Source organism: Ylistrum balloti, unplaced genomic scaffold, assembly GCF_031769215.1.
Source record: "Ylistrum balloti isolate Yb309-2 unplaced genomic scaffold, AGI_CSIRO_Ybal_v1 Utg371710, whole genome shotgun sequence".
Lineage (NCBI taxonomy): Eukaryota > Metazoa > Mollusca > Bivalvia > Pectinida > Pectinidae > Ylistrum > Ylistrum balloti.
In genome coordinates, this window is record NW_026782861.1 from 29,033 (window position 1) to 48,974 (window position 19,942).

Here is a 19,942-nt window from a genome sequence, read left to right on the forward strand (position 1 = left end):
ACACAAAGCATAACAAAACGTATCACACACTAAAACATAAGATTCCATGAATTTTTAATGATTTTATTCAAATATTTTTAATAATCTACCCAAAATGGTCTACAACAAATACACTAACATTATAACTAATGTATGCACAGCAAGTGATATTGTGTTGTTCATTCTGCCATCAAAAAAAAGTTTATTCTTGAAAAAAGAAGATATTAGTCAAGGAAATGACCGCTTGTTCCTTTGAATTTTAATTACAATTTCATTTTCCTGCAATTTAAAAAATAACATATTTTAACAATGCGTTGACATTTGGCCGCCGTTCATTGAAAACAAATGGTCATTTCGTCACATTTTGATCATCAAGGATGTGTCAAATATATAATAATACTGTATGAATTTCCTGGTCACGGCACCCACAATTTTATTGTTTAAGTACAATCTATAGCCATTCTCTATATATATCTTATTTCTTCCTTTAGGGGATAACAAATGTAGTAGGGCTCCATCCCAACTTCTTCAATGTAGATGCTTATTAAATGTAATGCTTGTTACTCATGTCAAAATATTGATTTATCATCTTTATACTTCTGTCCTTCAATAAAATGTATAACTCACATATAGTTTTTTAATGATTATTTTCTCTCAATCTTCAAAAAAACACAATAATTATTATTATTTCAAATAACCATCCATATATCTGAAAAAATAAGTATCAAAGTTTTCGTATTATAGATTTGATGAATTAATCACTCGTGAATATCGATTTTTGAAATGAAATCTCGTGGTCGAAACCAATATTAAAACAATGAATCGATACGCTTTTTAATTGGTATTCATCTTCCTTTGTGAATGAAAATTCTTTTGCTCTGCTCTTTCTATCTACAATTATCAAAATAATTACTAAATCTTCTTAGATTTGTAATATCATTTAATTCCTATATGTTCTGATATCTTACACCGAAGATTGAGATTCACAGACACGTTGCATATCTTTCATCTTTCAATAAAATTAATTTCTCGAATTCAGTCAAATTAAAGTTTCAACAATTCAGATATTTCCATCGACTTTTCCTGAAAACCTGTTTTTATCTTAAATTTCATTTTACGAGTCACGATTTTTTCATTTGTCTTCAAAAGATTACAATTTTCATTCATCTACAAGAGAATTTTTTATTTTTTCAATTCGTCTTTAATGTTGTTAACATCAGTTTGAAACTAAATTTCATGAAAGACGAAAGCATGCAGCAGCGTAATCGATGTACATGGAATGATTTATCACCTTAAATTAAATTTTCACCATTTATTTTTATTATGAGCTCTTCATAAAGTTACGCGTTATGGATGTAAGTAAAGAAATGTAATCCTAAAAAGAAGTAAATAATGAACAAAAGAAAACAAATTAAAAATAATAATAATAATAAAAATCAAACGATGAAGGTTTCTTTAAAAGTAACTAAATATATCCAAACATTTCTAAAACATTTATCAAAAAAAAAAGGAATTAAAATAAAAACAATAAAGAAGTGTAGAGGAAGTCTCCAAAAAATCTATACGGTAGTAAATGCAAATATGAAATTCTGCAGAATTTTCAGTTTATAAAAAAGTAAATATTTCAAGAAATACTTGTAATGCATAAGAAAATACCTCCAAATTAAAACTCAAGTTCAGTTTTAATTCGTACAAGGATTCTTTGGCTGGAGATTTACAACACTCAAAATTGTGAAATTTATGTTTATGTTAATAGTGATATCATATGTTTTCCCATCACCTTCACAGAGACTAATGATAAGACGTTCAAGATATCCGGAGAAAATTTGTTGCAATTTTGTCGCTTAATGAATCAAACGTAATTTAGAGAAAAATATTTATTATAAAGTAATGCATTTTTTCACTTCGCAAAATAAATTTTTGAATTAATCCATGCTATCTCATAATCTTGCTTGACAATTATTTTAATAGAATCCCATTTCGGTTCACAAACATACTCTGAATTTAGTTGATTTCTTAAGCGATGCGATATTAAAACTAGTCGGTTTTGCTAAACGTTTTGTAAGCAAAATGAATATTGAACTTTTATATTTCAAATATTGATATTGATATCATTTAAAAACGAAATTTATATTTGAAAGTAGAACTAGCTATTCAGATCTAAAGAAACTCGAAACACTTTTTTAAAATATGAAAATAAGTATTATTCAACAAGAGCATTTGTCAAATATATACTTTTTTCATTTAAAGATTTTTTCACGACTTTATTACATTGATACAGTAAACATTCTCAAATGTTAATGAGTAATTTTTCTAGAGTCATTCATACATAATGTGTTTGATGTCACGAAAATAGAGCACTTATGTACTGCAATTAATCATATGATTAAATGCATGCTTATTACACTGACTTACAATCCATTGACAAAATCTACAATGCCCCGATAATTATGTTAAATTTTCATCAATATTCAAAACTTTTTCAATGTTGTGTACAACAATCTGACAAACCAACAGAACACATTGGAGATATATTTAAGATATAAATGCACTTACAACAGAAGGACAAGAAAAAAATTTTGTTACGGTTTCCAATTTGAAAAAAAATATTGATATAATGATAATGCAATGTTATTGAGGTAATAGTATTTTCAAGACATCTTGCGTTCGTTTGTGATGATTTTACAATCGAAATGATCAGATATACAAAACCAAATGCTTCATGCATATTTTCTAAGATGGCCATTGCAAAATACCGACACTTGCAACAATAACAACAAATAAACAACCATAATGCCTTAATGCAATGTTAAAATAAGAATACTCAAGTGCATCTAAAGTCAACACTTTGGCTCAACATACCTCATTGATTATCATTTGCAAATTACGGTAAGAACAATACAGGAAATTTTAATACTTTCCAAAGCATATAAATTCATCAATTTTCAGGTAAAACTGATTTCATATATTTGACAAAAAATATATCGTTGCCATTACTACATGTGTTTATAAGACGTGATATTTTCTATGTGGTTTGATCTTTTAATGATTTACCATCAATGCTTTAAAGATACATTATTTATAAACGATGTGTTTGATTGGGAAGAGTAAGTAATGCTTGGTCATGTGACTTGCACGTTTGTTCACGTGGTACACATAATAATCACTAAATTTACATTCTACTGAACATAGGATGTAAACAATGTCTAATAACGTGATAAACAATTGATATTTGATCACGTGACAGACAAAATGTCTCAGCACAATATACACATAATGTTTTAGCACGTAATCACATATACATATTTTGATCACGTGATACATACATTATGTATGACGTCAGGAATGAAGATAGATATATGACATATCAGACGAATCCTTCCTCCACATAATAACAAAAAAAACGTAAATCGATACTTGACTAGGTAGACAAGCACCATTAAATCATGAAAAATACAATGAAAACTAAATAACTCGAGAATAATCTTGCTTTGGTTTGGAATCTTCTATAGCTCAATAGTAATGTTGTAGTAATTTTTGTAATATATTTCCTCAAACTTCATGAATATTTCTGAACTCTTATTATGATCAATTCACCTAGACTTTGTCAATATTTGACAGCTGCCTTATACTTCACTATCGTATTTGGGATATAAGTTTGTTGATAATTCGTCTACAATTTGTCACCAGGATAAAACTGACTCTGTATATGTATAATGAACAGATGTCACGTCTTAAAGCACCTAGAAAAATAACATAAACCAATTTTAAAAATGCTATGAAAAAAATCTAATTATACATACAGTCGTAATTTAATGTGGTCGTGTGTTCTCTCGTTAAAATCATCTTTTTTATAAGAACGGCAATGCAAAATAATTCCGGTATCAAAACCTACACGAGTACGACATGTCTCAAATCACTACATAGCAACCCCACAAATATGAGGTAGGTTTGGAAAAAGGTTAAATATTATTTTTTTTTAAAAGTTTGTTAATCAGGAAAAATTCAGAGATAATCAAATTTTCAAAATCACAAAACAAAAATCATTGGCAGTTTAGATATTACGTTTAAAAATGATACTGATAAAAATAGGATATACCAGAAATTTTTTTCTCATAACGTTTTGAAAAATCACTTACTTTCTTTTAAAGTGACATATTATTTTTTTATTGAAACGTGATTAGAATGCTTGAAAATTTCCTGACCAACACATGTTAATACATCATCAAAACTTACAAGATATATACCATTTACACGTGTATAACAAGTTACATTACAGATAATACGGAATTCAGATAACGTTGATGAGGTAGATCACGTTGAATAAAAGTCACGGAAAGACAACTGCTCGCTCCATAGTCTTCGTCACTCATAGCACAATTCCAAAATCCAAACGATGGACACGATACTGAGTAATCACATGACCCTTGTGTTCTGTCAGCAAATTTTGATGTATCTCGAAATCAGGAACCAATCCTCGGATAAGTTGATTGAGATCAATTTCAATTTTTATCACAGAATAAAAATTTTATTGAAATTGAATTTTTAGCTATATTGCTTGGACAACCAGGCGTCAAATGAACTCTTGTAACACATGATAAACACAATCTAAACAATAACCTACATGAGGTGATAGTATTTGTCAATTTAAAAATACGACTTTTTGAAAAACAAAATGTGCGTAAACTTTGACTTGGTGATCTCCTTTCGGCCATTACAGACTTAATTACTTTTCTACAGTCACATCCGGATCACTTCATGATGACGTCACAGTGCTCTGGGATCCATCTGTGGAAATATCTTCTCATCAAACGGGGTAAAACATGTTACCCCCGTGGTCTGCATCATGCCCATTTCCTAAACCGGAAGCCCCTCCGCCGTTTGTATCATTACGCGACCGCTTCACTGGCTCCTTCATTGGACAGTCTGCTATCAAATGGTCGACGGACTTGCAGTTGTGGCAGCGTTTTGGTAAGGGACCATGTGGGCATTTAGCCGCTATATGGTTCCCTAGATCTCCGCAATTGTAGCACCTGTGAACACAGAATTAAAAACGGGATATTGAAAAGACCATGTACTAGTTAGATGTTACCGGACTACAATTCATTAATCCAAGGGGTTACAAACACATAATTAACATATTCAAATATTCAAAATGTAAACAAAAAGAGTTTAAATAAATATTTGTCAGAGAAAACAAAAAAGATATGCGATGAATAAGGCAATGTGCATATTTATTTGAAAAAAATGTGTGAAAAAACTTATTCAAACAATGTCCCCACTAACCATATTATATATTCTATTTCTCCCATAAAAAATCAGTCACTATGAACTTGCTGATATGTATAGACGCTTAAAATATTACAACCTGAGATATATGTGCGCCTACTTAAAGTCACACGCTGGAGGCGAAATACAGAGTCTTAACAACAATAGCCCTAGATATTCCATACCTAGAATAGCGGATTTATTATGAGTTTTAATAACTTCAGAATCTATTGGAATAAGCGATTGTAAGAATCTTCATCTTCATGTTTTTGTTATAAAGTGCGACTGTAAAATGTCAAATATTTATTACCTTTAGTGTAAGTATAGAAAGGATAAGATACATTTTTAGTGTAAGTATATGAAGGATACGTATGTTTGCTTTTTAGACAATGCTAAACTTTTGTGTTACTTGTAATTACATCTCTTTCCTATTAATTTTACAGAGTAATATATTTTGATTGCAAAATGATTTTATATGTTCATAAATTATTGTACACAAATATGAATAGCAGCTTTTCATCCGAATCTTGTGTTAGATACAATAATACCAGATATCTGTTACGTCCTTCTAGGACTCGCTTGAGATACTTAGGACCTACAGAGGTTCTTGGGTATGAAACAAACCGACTTAATACCACAAATTGTGTTTGAAAGACTGAATATACAAAGTGTTTTCTGTGGCTTTTGCTGATTTTGCGTAAATAATTATTATCCTTTTAATTTTCAATTATTTTGTAACCAGAATCTTAGAACATTTCGGTCTTTATTCCAAATACAATTTTCTGTTTCAGCTTCAATACCGTCAGAGGGACATGACATCGCCACACCATTTCATAGCCTCTACACTGAATCAGATTAACTACGAAGCATGATGTAAACTGTAAGTAATTTGGAATGACGGACTTAGGGGAGCTTCGAAATCAATAACGGAACTTTCACATTATCACAACCACGGGTATCTGTAATGAATTTTTCAATGTCTTTTGATTTAAACAACTCAGAAATGAAAAAAATATAGGAACATTTTTTTCATAAATAATGCGGGCAGAAAATTCAACTTAAGAGAATATACATACAAGGCTATAAAACAAAACACTCATTTTATAAGTAATATAGGTTTTTGTAATGGTCATAACGTTCTTTGTTTCGAATGATTACAATTGCTTTATTTCGTTTTTATTGACTACAACTGCCTAAAATTTCTGACACGATTCGGAATATGTACATGCTACTGTTTTAAAATCTAAATCATGAAATGTTATTGAATTTTCGATTATTTCACCAAAATTCCAATTAATGATATGATTTTTGTGATTTGTTTCCTTGGTTTCAATACTATACGCCCCTCGCATCACTGTCAAGCCGAATTCGTTTGGAAACCAAGTAAAGTGCAGTTTGATGCATAACTTGAGCTGAATTTATCTAGTTCTAAATTTGTATTCAAAACTGCCATTCGCCTGTGTGCCTTTTGTTCTAAGCGTGTATGTGTAACATTAAAATATTTACACGCTTGAAAACATTTTCATTCTAATTAAGACAAATAATTAATTATCTTGCTTATGTGTCTTATACAATTTTAGACATTTTCACTCTGCCAACTATCTACTAAGAATATTACACTTCATGCTGTTTAAGAGACTTCCCCTACAAATTTCACTAAAATGGTACGTTCTATGCACTACTGGATTTGAAGAACTTCAAATCACCTTATTTTTCTGAATTTCTTCCGTGAAAGTGGCCGTCTGTCACTGCCCCTGCACTCGGATCCGGAGGGGCCACAAACAAACGTCGCCTCCACGCCTTTATCGGAGGGTTTGCTTTCAAACTCCACCTCCTCTCCATCAGCCAAACTCCTGAATCCAGACTTGTGCACGACTGACTACAAAGAAGCGAGATAAAAATATTATTACAAATATAATCCAACATAACATTGTGATTTTCATTAAGATAAAATTTGGAGAAACGAAAACAACAAAATCAAATTTTGACACAGACATTTACCATTACGTACCAAAAATCTTTCTTTTTTCAAATCAGAATTCGTTTACCTGGTGATTGACAAAAACGTTTTACGCTTGTTATAGCTTTTCTGTAAATCGATATCGAAATTATTGACACTATTGTACATAAACCAGCAAGGGATTTGTTCTTTTGAAAATCATATTTAGAACAAGATGGGCATCTTCTTTATTGCTGAACGCTTAGGACAATTGCCTTGAAAGATCGTATGTATATGACAAGTTGCTACATATAAAGATGTAAATTACTGAACCCCACATGTCACCCTTTCCATGTCACAAATTCGACGAATAAGGACCTATCTGTGCAGATTAAATTGCCAACGAAGATCGTACACAACATTGGGGAACAATTTATATACTCCGTTTAACTGAGGACCTATCCATACATACTTCGTTTCAGTGAGGAGCCATGTGTACATACTTCATTATATCAAGGCTTTATCTGTACAACCTTTCCACTGAATCTTTATCACAGATACGTAGATACTCAATTTAATTTAGAATATATCTTTATGTACTCCATTTTATAGCGGATTCTTTTGTATATACTCTGTACATAGTGTTATTGAGGACTTCTCTGTACATAGTTTTATTGAGGTCCTCTCTGTACATAGTTTTATTGAGGTCCTCTCAGTACATAGTTTTATTGAGGTCCTCTCTGTACATAGTTTTATTGACGACCTCTCTGTACATAGTTTTATTGAGGTCCTCTCTGTACATAGTTTTATTGACGACCTCTCTGTACATAGTTTTCTTGAGGTCCTCTCTGTACAAAATTTTATCGAGGTCCTCTCTGTACAAAATTTTATCGAGGTCCTCTCTGTACAAAATTTTATCGAGGTCCTCTCTGTACATAGTTTTATTGAGGTCCTCTCTGTACATAGTTTTATTGACGACCTCTCTGTACATAGTTTTCTTGAGGTCCTCTCTGTACAAAATTTTATCGAGGTCCTCTCTGTACAAAATTTTATCGAGGTCCTCTCTGTACAAAATTTTATCGAGGTCCTCTCTGTACAAAATTTTATCGAGGTCCTCTCTGTACATAGTTTTATTGAGGTCCTCTCTGTACATAGTTTTATTGAGGACTTCTCTGTACATAGTTTTATTGAGGTCCTCTCTGTACATAGTTTTATTGAGGTCCTCTCTGTACATAGTTTTATTGAGGACTTCTCTGTACATAGTTTTATTGAGGTCCTCTCTGTACATAGTTTTATTGAGGTCCTCTCTGTACATAGTTTTATTGAGGTCCTCTGTGTACATAGTTTTATTGAGGACTTCTCTGTACATAGTTTTATTGAGGTCCTCTCAGTACATAGTTTTATTGAGGACTTCTCTGTACATAGTTTTATTGAGGTCCTCTCAGTACATAGTTTTATTGAGGACTTCTCTGTACATAGTTTTATTGAGGACCTCTCTGTACATAGTTTTATTGAGGTCCTCTCTGTACATAGTTTTATTGAGGTCCTCTCTGTACATAGTTTTATTGAGGACTTCTCTGTACATAGTTTTATTGAGGTCCTCTCAGTACATAGTTTTATTGACGACCTCTCTGTACATAGTTTTATTGAGGACTTCTCTGTACATAGTTTTATTGACGACCTCTCTGTACATAGTTTTATTGAGGTCCTCTCTGTACATAGTTTTATTGAGGTCCTCTCAGTACATAGTTTTATTGACGACCTCTCTGTACATAGTTTTATTGAGGACTTCTCTGTACATAGTTTTATTGACGACCTCTCTGTACATAGTTTTATTGAGGTCCTCTCTGTACATAGTTTTATTGACGACCTCTCTGTACATAGTTTTATTGAGGTCCTCTCTGTACATAGTTTTATTGAGGACTTCTCTGTACATAGTTTTATTGAGGACCTCTCTGTACATAGTTTTATTGAGGTCCTCTCTTACAAAATTTTATGAGGTCCTCTCTGTACATAGTTTTATTGAGGACCTCTCTGTACATAGTTTTATTGAGGACTTCTCTGTACATAGTTTTATTGAGGACCTCTCTGTACATAGTTTTATTGAGGTCCTCTCTGTACAAAATTTTATCGAGGTCCTCTCTGTACATAGTTTTATTGAGGTCCTCTCTGTACATAGTGTTATTGAGGACTTCTCTGTACATAGTTTTATTGAGGTCCTCTCTGTACATAGTTTTATTGAGGACTTCTCTGTACATAGTTTTATTGAGGACCTCTCTGTACATAGTTTTATTGAGGTCCTCTCTGTACAAAATTTTATCGAGGTCCTCTCTGTACATAGTTTTATTGAGGACCTCTCTGTACATAGTTTTATTGAGGACTTCTCTGTACATAGTTTTATTGAGGACCTCTCTGTACATAGTTTTATTGAGGTCCTCTCTGTACAAAATTTTATCGAGGTCCTCTCTGTACATAGTTTTATTGAGGTCCTCTCTGTACATAGTGTTATTGAGGACTTCTCTGTACATAGTTTTATCGAGGTCCTCTCTGTACATAGTTTTATTGAGGACCTCTCTGTACATAGTTTTATTGAGGACTTCTCTGTACATAGTTTTATTGAGGACCTCTCTGTACATAGTTTTATTGAGGTCCTCTCTGTACAAAATTTTATCGAGGTCCTCTCTGTACATAGTTTTATTGAGGTCCTCTCTGTACATAGTGTTATTGAGGACTTCTCTGTACATAGTTTTATTGAGGTCCTCTCTGTACATAGTTTTATTGACGACCTATCTGTAGATACTCCGTTTTATTCGGGAGTTATCTGTTATTACTCTGTTTTATTGCCAACCTCTCAATACATTCACTGTTTCATTGAGGGCCTATCTTTATGTCCTCCGCTTTTACGAGGACCGCTCTGTGTATATACTCAGATTTATTGAGTATCTATCTGTATGTACGCCATTTTATTGAGGCCTATCTTTATGTACTCCATTTTATTGAGGCCTATCTTTATGTACTCCATTTTATTGAGGACGGTTCAGTATATACTCCGATTTTATGAGGTCCAATCAATCATCAATACATATTCCATATTATTGAAAACATGTTTACTTATCCCAATACACTTATTTATAAAAGAAATATTTCCATTCCTGTTTATCAATATTATCTTAGTTATGATTTACGTCCCTTAATGACCTTGTGGAAAACTGAGTTTAAACGTAGAGGTGAGAGTTCAGTAAACTAATAGAATCTAATCAGCTCAAGCACACCGCATTAACTCGATAAATCAATAATTCTGTTCTTTCTCGTTAGCGCGTCCAAGAACCGCCTCCTTCCAGGACTGGCTAATATCTAGCATTGGAACCGTCACTGTGGCAACCGCTTGAGTTCCATTCCCCTACACTTGCTAGACACTGGAATCGATAACCTAGTGGAACCATTTCATGACAGCGAGACCTCGCGGAGAAATGCTTCCAATTTTCATTAAATATATTATTGCAGTCACATTTTATATATGTTTTTGATTTCATGTGTACTTGAAATGCTATATCAATATTTCAGTTTTCATTAATCGATTAAATGAACGATAATACCACTAACTACTGTTTGTTTTGAAATTAGATGATAGATATACTATAAGTTGAAACATTATCAACTAAATGTCTTACTTTTTGTAAAACATTTATATGTATGTTAAACATTATTGGGCATTAATTTGACAGTTTACTGCTCTGTTATGCTTATGTCAATGAAATATGTTTCAATATTTAACGATGAAATGTTCTTCAAGAGCACAATAATTGCTTAATTTTTGATGATTTCGTGTTTAACATATGACGGCATAAAAGCTAAATTTCAACTCAATTCATATATTTTCCTGTGTGCATAAATTAAGCTTGAGCTACAATCATAAGAACTAAACCGAGCTGAAATATTATAATGTTTGTAATTATAGAGAAAATATTGATGTATCATTATGACAATATATCTGCTTCATATGATTTTGCTTTATCTCGGAGAGTGTAAACTAAAGAATTGTACATTATATCTACTGAAACAAATATTTCTTTTAAAAATAAGCATCTTTTGAAATTACAAGAATGTCGAATAAATCACCAAGTGAAAGAAATGAAAACATGCCAACAGAATTACAATCCAAACACAAATCTAGTAAAACTAGGGTGAAATATGAACAAAAGAATGATTTTCACTGAGTACAAAGGCAATACGTTTCGATATTAAGTGTAAAATTTCTTAAAAACTCTACAATAGTTAAAACTAAGAGAGTTTCCTTGGATAAAAAATCAAAATAATTTCTTAAATGATTTTCCATAGAACTGATTAATTTATGATTTTGTAATTAAAAATTTCCATCGTGATCGTTGGAAACAGCAAATAAACAATTTGCTAAGATCAACAATAATTTGTTGTGTGTAGTATGGATCATATACAATACCAATAACCAGATAAAAGATAGGCCGAAATATGACGCGAAAGCTTCACCAGGCCACTGATCTATATTTATACACACGTGAGCTAATTCTGGAAGCAGGTTATGTGCTTGTCTTGTATAGATGTGCAGTTGGTGATATTTAGAGCCGGCTCTGACATACGAAACGCTTGGCAGCATGCCATTTTGTATTGAGAGAATCGGTGTACTTCTCTGAGAAGATTACTGCTTACACTGCAGTGCTAAACAAGATACCACTCTTGTGTGGGGAATTTCAACACACACAACATATTCCGGATATTCTCGGTAACCGAAAACACCCACAAATGATTAGATTGTTAAACATAGAGGTATGTCCTAACTGAGGACAACGTAGAAAGAGAAAGTTTTCAGATGACTAAAATGAATATTTCATACAACGAAAGCCGAACGATAATGGATCCCCTATCCCTGTGGTCATTTTAATAGAAGTGAAGTGACCTTGTTCAGCAGAATCCACACCTATGGAACAATTTCAAAAGAAGAGGTGACAAACTTCATGTTAACCCTTAGGGATATATTGGGTCCTGGTGACTATAGCAACATGTACATCTGGCCTGCTTTGAGTAATTCGCTTATTTGAAAATCTTTTTTTTTCTATTCTTAGAGACAGAAACGAGATTGTCCAAGAATAGAAGACAGTCGGATTATTATTTAAACACTTCACAATGTAAAATCACAGTTATCAAAATTGTAACCAATTATAAAACGCACTTAAAAAAGAAAAGAGACTGAAAGACACGTGTCTGCTATGTAGTCATCTCATTAAATTTTACATTTCATTGATTGTAGATCAGTTGTTCATATCTAATAACACAATATGACAGAGTTCAACAATCTATTAAAATAAGAATTGGTCAGTTAAATGTTATATTTTAATGGCAGATTGAATAATTTACAATAATATACAAGAAAACAAACATACCGGCAGTTTATAGCATATAAACAGCACTGTTAGGCATACATATGTATTACATGAACACTTCGAATTTACTTTCAAATGATTTTATTATCCGAACTAAAAACCTGATCTAAAACGCACATTATTTTTCAATATAGCATGAAACATTGACCGAATGTCTCTAATTAATTATTTAAGATCGGTACCACGAGTAAACGCCTTGCTGGGTCATAATAGATCGGTACCACGAGTAAACGCCTTGCTGGGTCATAATAGATCGGTACCACGAGTAAACGCCTTGCCGGGTCATAATAGATCGGTACCACGAGTAAACGCCTTGCTGGGTCAATATAGAACGATACCTCGAGTAAACGCCTTGCTGGGTCATAATAGATCGGTACCACGAGTAAATGCCTTGCTGGGTCATAATAGATCGGTACCACGAGTAAATGCCTTGCTGGGTCAATATAGAACGATACCTCGAGTAAATGCCTTGCTGGGTCATAATAGATCGGTACCACGAGTAAACGCCTTGCTGGGTCAATATAGATCGATACCACGATATAATGTGTCTGGTTTATCATTATAGATCAATATCTCGATATAATGTGTCTGGTTTATCATTAAGATCAATATCTCCATATAATGTGTCTGGTTTATCATTATAGATCAATATCTCGATATAATGTGTCTGGTTTATCATTATAGATCGATACCTCGATATAATGTGTCTGGGTTATCATTATAGACCGATACCTCGATATAATGTGTCTGGTTTATCATTATAGATCAATATCTCGATATAATGTGTCTGGTTTATCATTATAGATCGATACCTCGATATAATGTGTCTGGGTTATCATTATAGACCGATACCTCGATATTATGTGTCTGGTGTATCATTATAGATCGATACTTCGATATAATGTGTCTGGGTTATCATTATAGACCGATACCTCGATATAATGTGTCTGGTTTATCATTATAGATCGATGCCTCGATATAATGTGTCTGGGTAATCATTATAGACCGATACCTCGATATAATGTGTCTGGGTTATCATTATAGATCGATACTTCGATATAATGTGTCTGGTTTATCATTATAGATCGATACCTCGATATAATGTGTCTGGTTTATCATTAAGATCAATATCTCCATTTATGTGTCTGGTTTATCATTAAGATCAATACCTCCATATATTGTGCCTGGTTTATCATTACATATCGATACCTCGATATAATGCCTCTGTTCAACATTTAATAACCCAAGAATTGGACATTCCTTGTTTACTTTTCTTCAACCATAATATAACACTATGTGATTTACAAATTACGTCAAGAAATAAGATCAGAACCAAGTGAAACAGGAATGTAAAACATTTTATTACAAAGATGGTGTTCCTTTAACCTCACACTGACTTAAAACCTGACAAAACATATATAAACAGGTAAAGTGGGGGTAGAGAAGTTTCGTGCTATAAAGCGGTCATCACCATGGTTAATAATGGAGCCAATGATTTACCCTACATCTGATGTTCAATGTTATGTGGTCGGGTGGCCTATATTAGTTCATGTAAAAAGGTCAATGTCCCCATAAAATTGACTGTTTTGTGATGACGTGTGCTCTAAACATATGAAGGAGTGTCGGTGAGGGCTGAGTATATAGGTATCACTTATCTCGTATATGTAGCACCTACTGCCTCCCTTTCTCTTCTATACAAACAGTAGCACGAGGTGTTTTAACTAGGTGCTTCCATAAATACAATATAAAACCTGTTCTGCTTTCACTTTGGGAAGAACTCCCATCTCATCTGTCATGGTGTACCACTTATTCATCATGGGGAGAAACCACAACTATGTACTTTGGGATTCCTGTAATAATCACATGACTATCACGTGACCAATAGGAAAAAGCAGCCCGCTTTGCGCATCACGTGTACTAGCATACAATTGTTTCAAATAAGCACCCGCCACTCAGAATCAATAAACAGATAATAATATTGACCTAAATATAAGTTATTTCGCCACTGACCAATCGATTTAAAGATTAACGCTAGAAAAAAAATTAATCAATCCAGGCCGATGCTTAATGTGTGGCTTTTCGTGACATTGTCCAGAAATGTGTCACGTTTACTAGTTCGAGCGAGGTTAGCTTTACACTTATCGGGAACACGTTAGGACTTAAGGGTGTAATTTATTGTATAAATTATTAAAATAAGCAGGGTCAATCAAGGACAATGACCTCAGTCCAGTGAAGGCTTGTTTTTTCCTAATATAAATTCGTGTAATTTTTTGAACAAGGAAATAACACTATCATCAAATCCAGTTAATCTAGAAATCCCTAGCTCAAGTAACTAATTACAGAAAACGTTTTCATTTAATATTCTATAATATCTGTCACAATGTATCCAACGCTTGAGTTAACTTGGGAATTGTCAACTTAACCACACAACAATAAAAAAGGAAAACTTCATCCAGAAGATATGTTGTATTTGCTAATGTATGCCATCAAACTAATTGAACAGACATAAAACTCCTACCGTGTTGAAGTATTCATTGTAAAACAATTCGATATCTAGTCTCGGGTTAGGTGGGCATTGACCTTTAGGAAAGCTGGGTCCGTTTATAAATAACAAAACTCCCACACTTGAACCTATCTCCCCAAACACTTTTCTGATAGTGGAGCGGAAACATAACACAGTTACCGAAGTCCTTCAGTATATTCTAATCACTTTAACATATTTACAGTGTTAAGTAAGGCATAATCATTCTAGTGGTCTGATTCAATATTCCTATAATTTATCAGCATTGCAAATGTTGATTTATTTTAGATTATATAACTGAAGGTTTTGTTGTGGTAGAAGTGTTTTCATCTCATGTCTATGCGAAAAACAATTTAAGTGTATGCAACTCATGTTTTTTTTCTTTCGTGGTTTTATTTATTGATACAACAAATATATTTCAATGACGTTCAAATATTAGATTAAAACAAAAGAACAATACACGACAAACGCTGAAATCATTATAAAACATTTAAGGCATTCAATGAACATAAAATTACGTAAGTATTTGGGCTAGCTTTCACACGCTTTCCTCTAGTTACAGGACTTGAGCAAGTCTAGCTTATTTTTTCGTTTATACAGTAACAAATAGATTAAAAGATAGTTACTCCCTAGACAAGTGTACGCAATTTTTATCAATTGTTTTTATTTAGCATGCACACTTTGACCGTCATTTGTTGTAAAACATATTCATATTAGTAAATTTATATTTTATGAAACTGTCTTCTTTTCATTTTATTTCCATTGCACTTTAAATTGTTTTTGTTTGTTATAGAAACGACAAATGCGTCAAAATGACTAGTTTGTTTTTACTTCGTAATTAAAAGACAAATCTATATGTGTTTTTTCTTCAAAGATAGAATAATAGATAATTATGCATTATGAATAAATCAAAGTAATAGAAATTATTTATGCATAAGGATATAAGGCTATACCACGCAATGATATATAACTTGACAGAAAAATTATGCATATTTAAATAAAGGGTCAAAATAGAGGCAACTTTTATTCAAAGCAGCGTTATGTTAATGTGCTTCGACCGGAAGAGATTTACACCACTGCACGACTTTCATATCGATTTTTACGCCGGCGACACATTTTCATCTGCCTGTGTGACCATTGTGAGCTGTGTTGGTGATGGCATATTCAGTGCCACAATTCAACTGATCTTATTCAGGTCCATCCTGTTCCTTTCTGTGCAGGAACGCATAAACTGCTGAGGAAAGTTTATTGTTTAACAATGTCATCAAAGTGATCAACCCCAAGATTATTACAACTACTGACTATTGAATTTTTTTTAAGAATCCATAAATGAAACTATTGATATTAATATGCAACATAGGTTTTGCAGATATTCGGTATTTTTAAGAATATGTAAAAGGCTTAATTTTGATTAATTTCCGGTTTTCAGTAATTAGTCTTATACCTTTTTCTATACAGCTTGTGTGTTTTTTTCCTGTCTGATTTTACTTTCCTGTGTTCTACATGAAGTAATTTTTATTAAATCAAAATTGATTAAACCTTATCAGAAGACTGAAACAAACTGAAAAGATAAATCTGTATGGTAACTGATATCCAACTTCCATTCATTATGTCATAGTAATGTAATGACTTTAAAAGGAATTTTTTTATCCTGTGATGCAAACGTATATTCACAAGTGAAAGTCAGGGTGGTAGAGCTTTCTCATCTCTGCATTTGAAATTAACACTAGAAATCAGCAAAAATATGCACCGAAAACATTATATTGAAAGACGAATGAAAATAATGTTTTTCTAACGTTTTCATGTGCAAATTGAGTAATGATTTACTTATGGAATACTAATAATTTCTGTTTCCATTACGACAGTCCAAAACTTTCAAAAATATGTAAAATATGCAGTAAGAAATTTTACTCCTTGCAATTTTATATATGATAGCTGCCAGGTAGATGGAAGTTTCCATCCATCAACTGGTCTACCTACGTCATAAGATGTCTAATAGCATGTGATAGTGGCACTGTCATGCAACATTTAGACACATGAACGTAACCCTCTAAGCCAAGTAGCAGGGCGTGGTCATTAAACCACACAATCAACATGCTCTTAGTTTTCTTCTTTTGTTGCCTTCATGAGAAGGACGTTCGCAAGGATATTATTTCGTTTTTTATAATTTATCATGTCATTCTACATGTTTCAAATATCTGTATGTGAATAGTGACATATATCATGGTTATCCAGTTTAATCTTTTGATAACTATCACAAAATCTTCACCTGTTTTATATTTTTTTCATATTTCAATAATTACAAAAAAATCTACCTTTTTCACGTTTCAATAATCATTTATTTACTCGCTTTTTCACAATGAAATTATCATATAAATTTTTAGTTGTGTCACGTTTCATTAGTTTAATAAATATATCACATTTTAAAAAGAATTCTATTGTTCGCCTGTTTCACGTACTAATAGCTAAATGTCATACATATTTAACGAATTAAATCTACATGCATATGCATAAACATGGGCTTGACATGTTGATATACACACAATAAGTGCCTTTTCGTTGTATGGTCTCATATTATGGTCAATAAATTTGGCCATATCTGCTTTTAATTCAACTTTTCTTATAGTCAATGCCGAAAAAGTATGTATGCTTTCCAGTTTGATCAACTGATACATCCTGTTTTTATCTTCAACTTTATCATAAATAGCCAGGCCATAGATAGACTCCGTACATTATGACAACTGACCTCATTACGACTGTCACGTCAACATGCAATAAGAAGCAATATTTTGCTATTTCTTTCATTTCTGTATAGAAATGCAGAAATGCATCATATTGCAGATTGTTATATTGAAGTATCTCATAAAAATTGCACACTATTTTGAGTTTTCATGTTTATGTGTCAAACACAAGCCTTATTGTTGCTTAAATCGTAAGTTTTTTTCAAGTTCTATATCATTTGCCAAATAGTTGTCGAGTAAATAGTCCTTTTAATTCAGAATATCATGTTATAAAGTGGCAGTTGTTTCTAGACTACAGCTATGTTGCTATTTCATTCATAAGTGTAATTAGACTGAAAAAATTATCTTATGTTACAACTTAAGTTTAATATATCAATATTCTTCGATGTCAAATACTGATTTTACACTTATATATTTTCTTTTTCTTTACTACTATGGTAACAAATACAGTAAATATCATACTATACATAAAACTTTGTCATTCAACTGTGCTGTCCTTCTAGGAAATAAAATACGAAAAAGGCACATTATTCTTTAAATATCCAAGATCAAATATGTTTATGCTCTCAGAACGACTGTGGCAAAATGTAACTTTTTAACCTATCATACCATGTGCCATTATGACGACAACTCTTTTTTTTTAATTTAAAAAACTTGCATTGCAATCTTGTTAAAAACAACTGCGATATATTTATCATTTTAAGTAATAAGTTCCGTCATTTTTTCTACTGAAAGCCCACACAAATGATTCTTTTTTTTCCCATTTATTATTAGGATATTGCGAAATCTTCTTGAACGTTATTCAAATAAAATAAATCTTTGACTATTTTTTTCAAAAATTATAAAGAAAATTATGAACTACACGAAAAGAAAATCCTTTCTTAATCAATAGATGCTCTGTCGTTCTATCCACCGTTAACCTCAACGCACTGGTCATTTCTCTGCTTGACCTCTCGACTGAACCTTCCTTGACATGTCCTATTTTACGACCGGAAGTTTAATCATAATGGTCAGTTATTTGTAGTGGAGGCTGCGAGACGGATAAAACGGATTTGTCCTCATCTTCATGTAATTGATGTTTCTGTCACTCTGAGTGGTTTTCATCAACGAGGTTTTGCGAACAAATAAAAAAATAATAATAGATTTATTCAAAATGACTCATTCCTGCATATATTTTTCAGTTTAAAGATGGGAATTCTCGTTGGTGAAAAATCAATGAACTTCATTTTACTTTTCAATCAATTCATAAATAAATCTTGGGTCGTTATCAAGAATCAAAAGAAAATTAAAAGTGCTCAATATTTGAACATAATATATAGGCCTATAGCTTTTAGCGAAGAAATGAGTTCGTGGAGTAATATTTTTTAAATGCGAAACTGTTCTTTCTTAAGACCAATAACTTGCTATAACCAATTTCAAATATAATTTATGTGTGATAGATATTTCATACAAAATAAAACAGAGAACAATTCTCTAATTCTTCTCGCCCAATATGATCAGATTGGAAACAAATTTTGCCGTTCAGTGAAAGGTCCAATTATTTTTCTTTTATTGAAGTTGTTCAGTAAAACACCTTTTTAAAACATATATTTCACATTCGTAACGTTCTGTGAATATTTTTATCATCACTATATACTGTTCCGATGATATTTTTCCTGACTGGTTAAATTGTATACCTTAATCAGTATCGTATTTATCGCTTGAAACACAATCCGATCAAAAAGATACCAAACATTCAATTGGTTTGTATCCAAGGCTTTATTTGAATTTTTTCAATCTAAAGAGAAATAGCCAAAGTGGATTTATTGGACAAAAACATATACAGTTAACCTTTCACGATATTTTCATTTTCAAATAAAATATCCATCATTCACTTGTGTCGTCTTTTCAGTTTACTTTAATATGAATACCTCATCAGTTCTAAGTGTTACATTCTGTATCAGTACTTAAATTTACGATATTATATTGTAACATTTAATACAATCACATTTATTCTCTTATTTCTAAACCAACATAGTCAACCTGTTTTGTGGAAAATACAGTGATATGTATATTTCCAAGTAAAGATATTGTTGCA

The 19,942-nt window shown here is 32.1% G+C and overlaps 1 protein-coding gene across 1 annotated transcript in view; it reads right to left on the reverse strand.

Moving 5' to 3' along the window:
* Window positions 1–4,786: 4,786 nt before the first annotated feature.
* LOC132563414 (protein lin-28 homolog) overlaps window positions 4,787–19,942 on the reverse strand; it is a 50,326-nt gene continuing 35,170 nt past the window's right edge. Inside the window, exons 3-4 of the mRNA XM_060228175.1 lie at window positions 6,955–7,126; window positions 4,787–5,022 (exon numbers count right to left, since the gene is read on the reverse strand). Of these exons, the coding sequence (XP_060084158.1) occupies window positions 4,787–5,022; window positions 6,955–7,126 (408 nt within the window). The remainder of the gene's footprint in view (window positions 5,023–6,954; window positions 7,127–19,942) is intronic.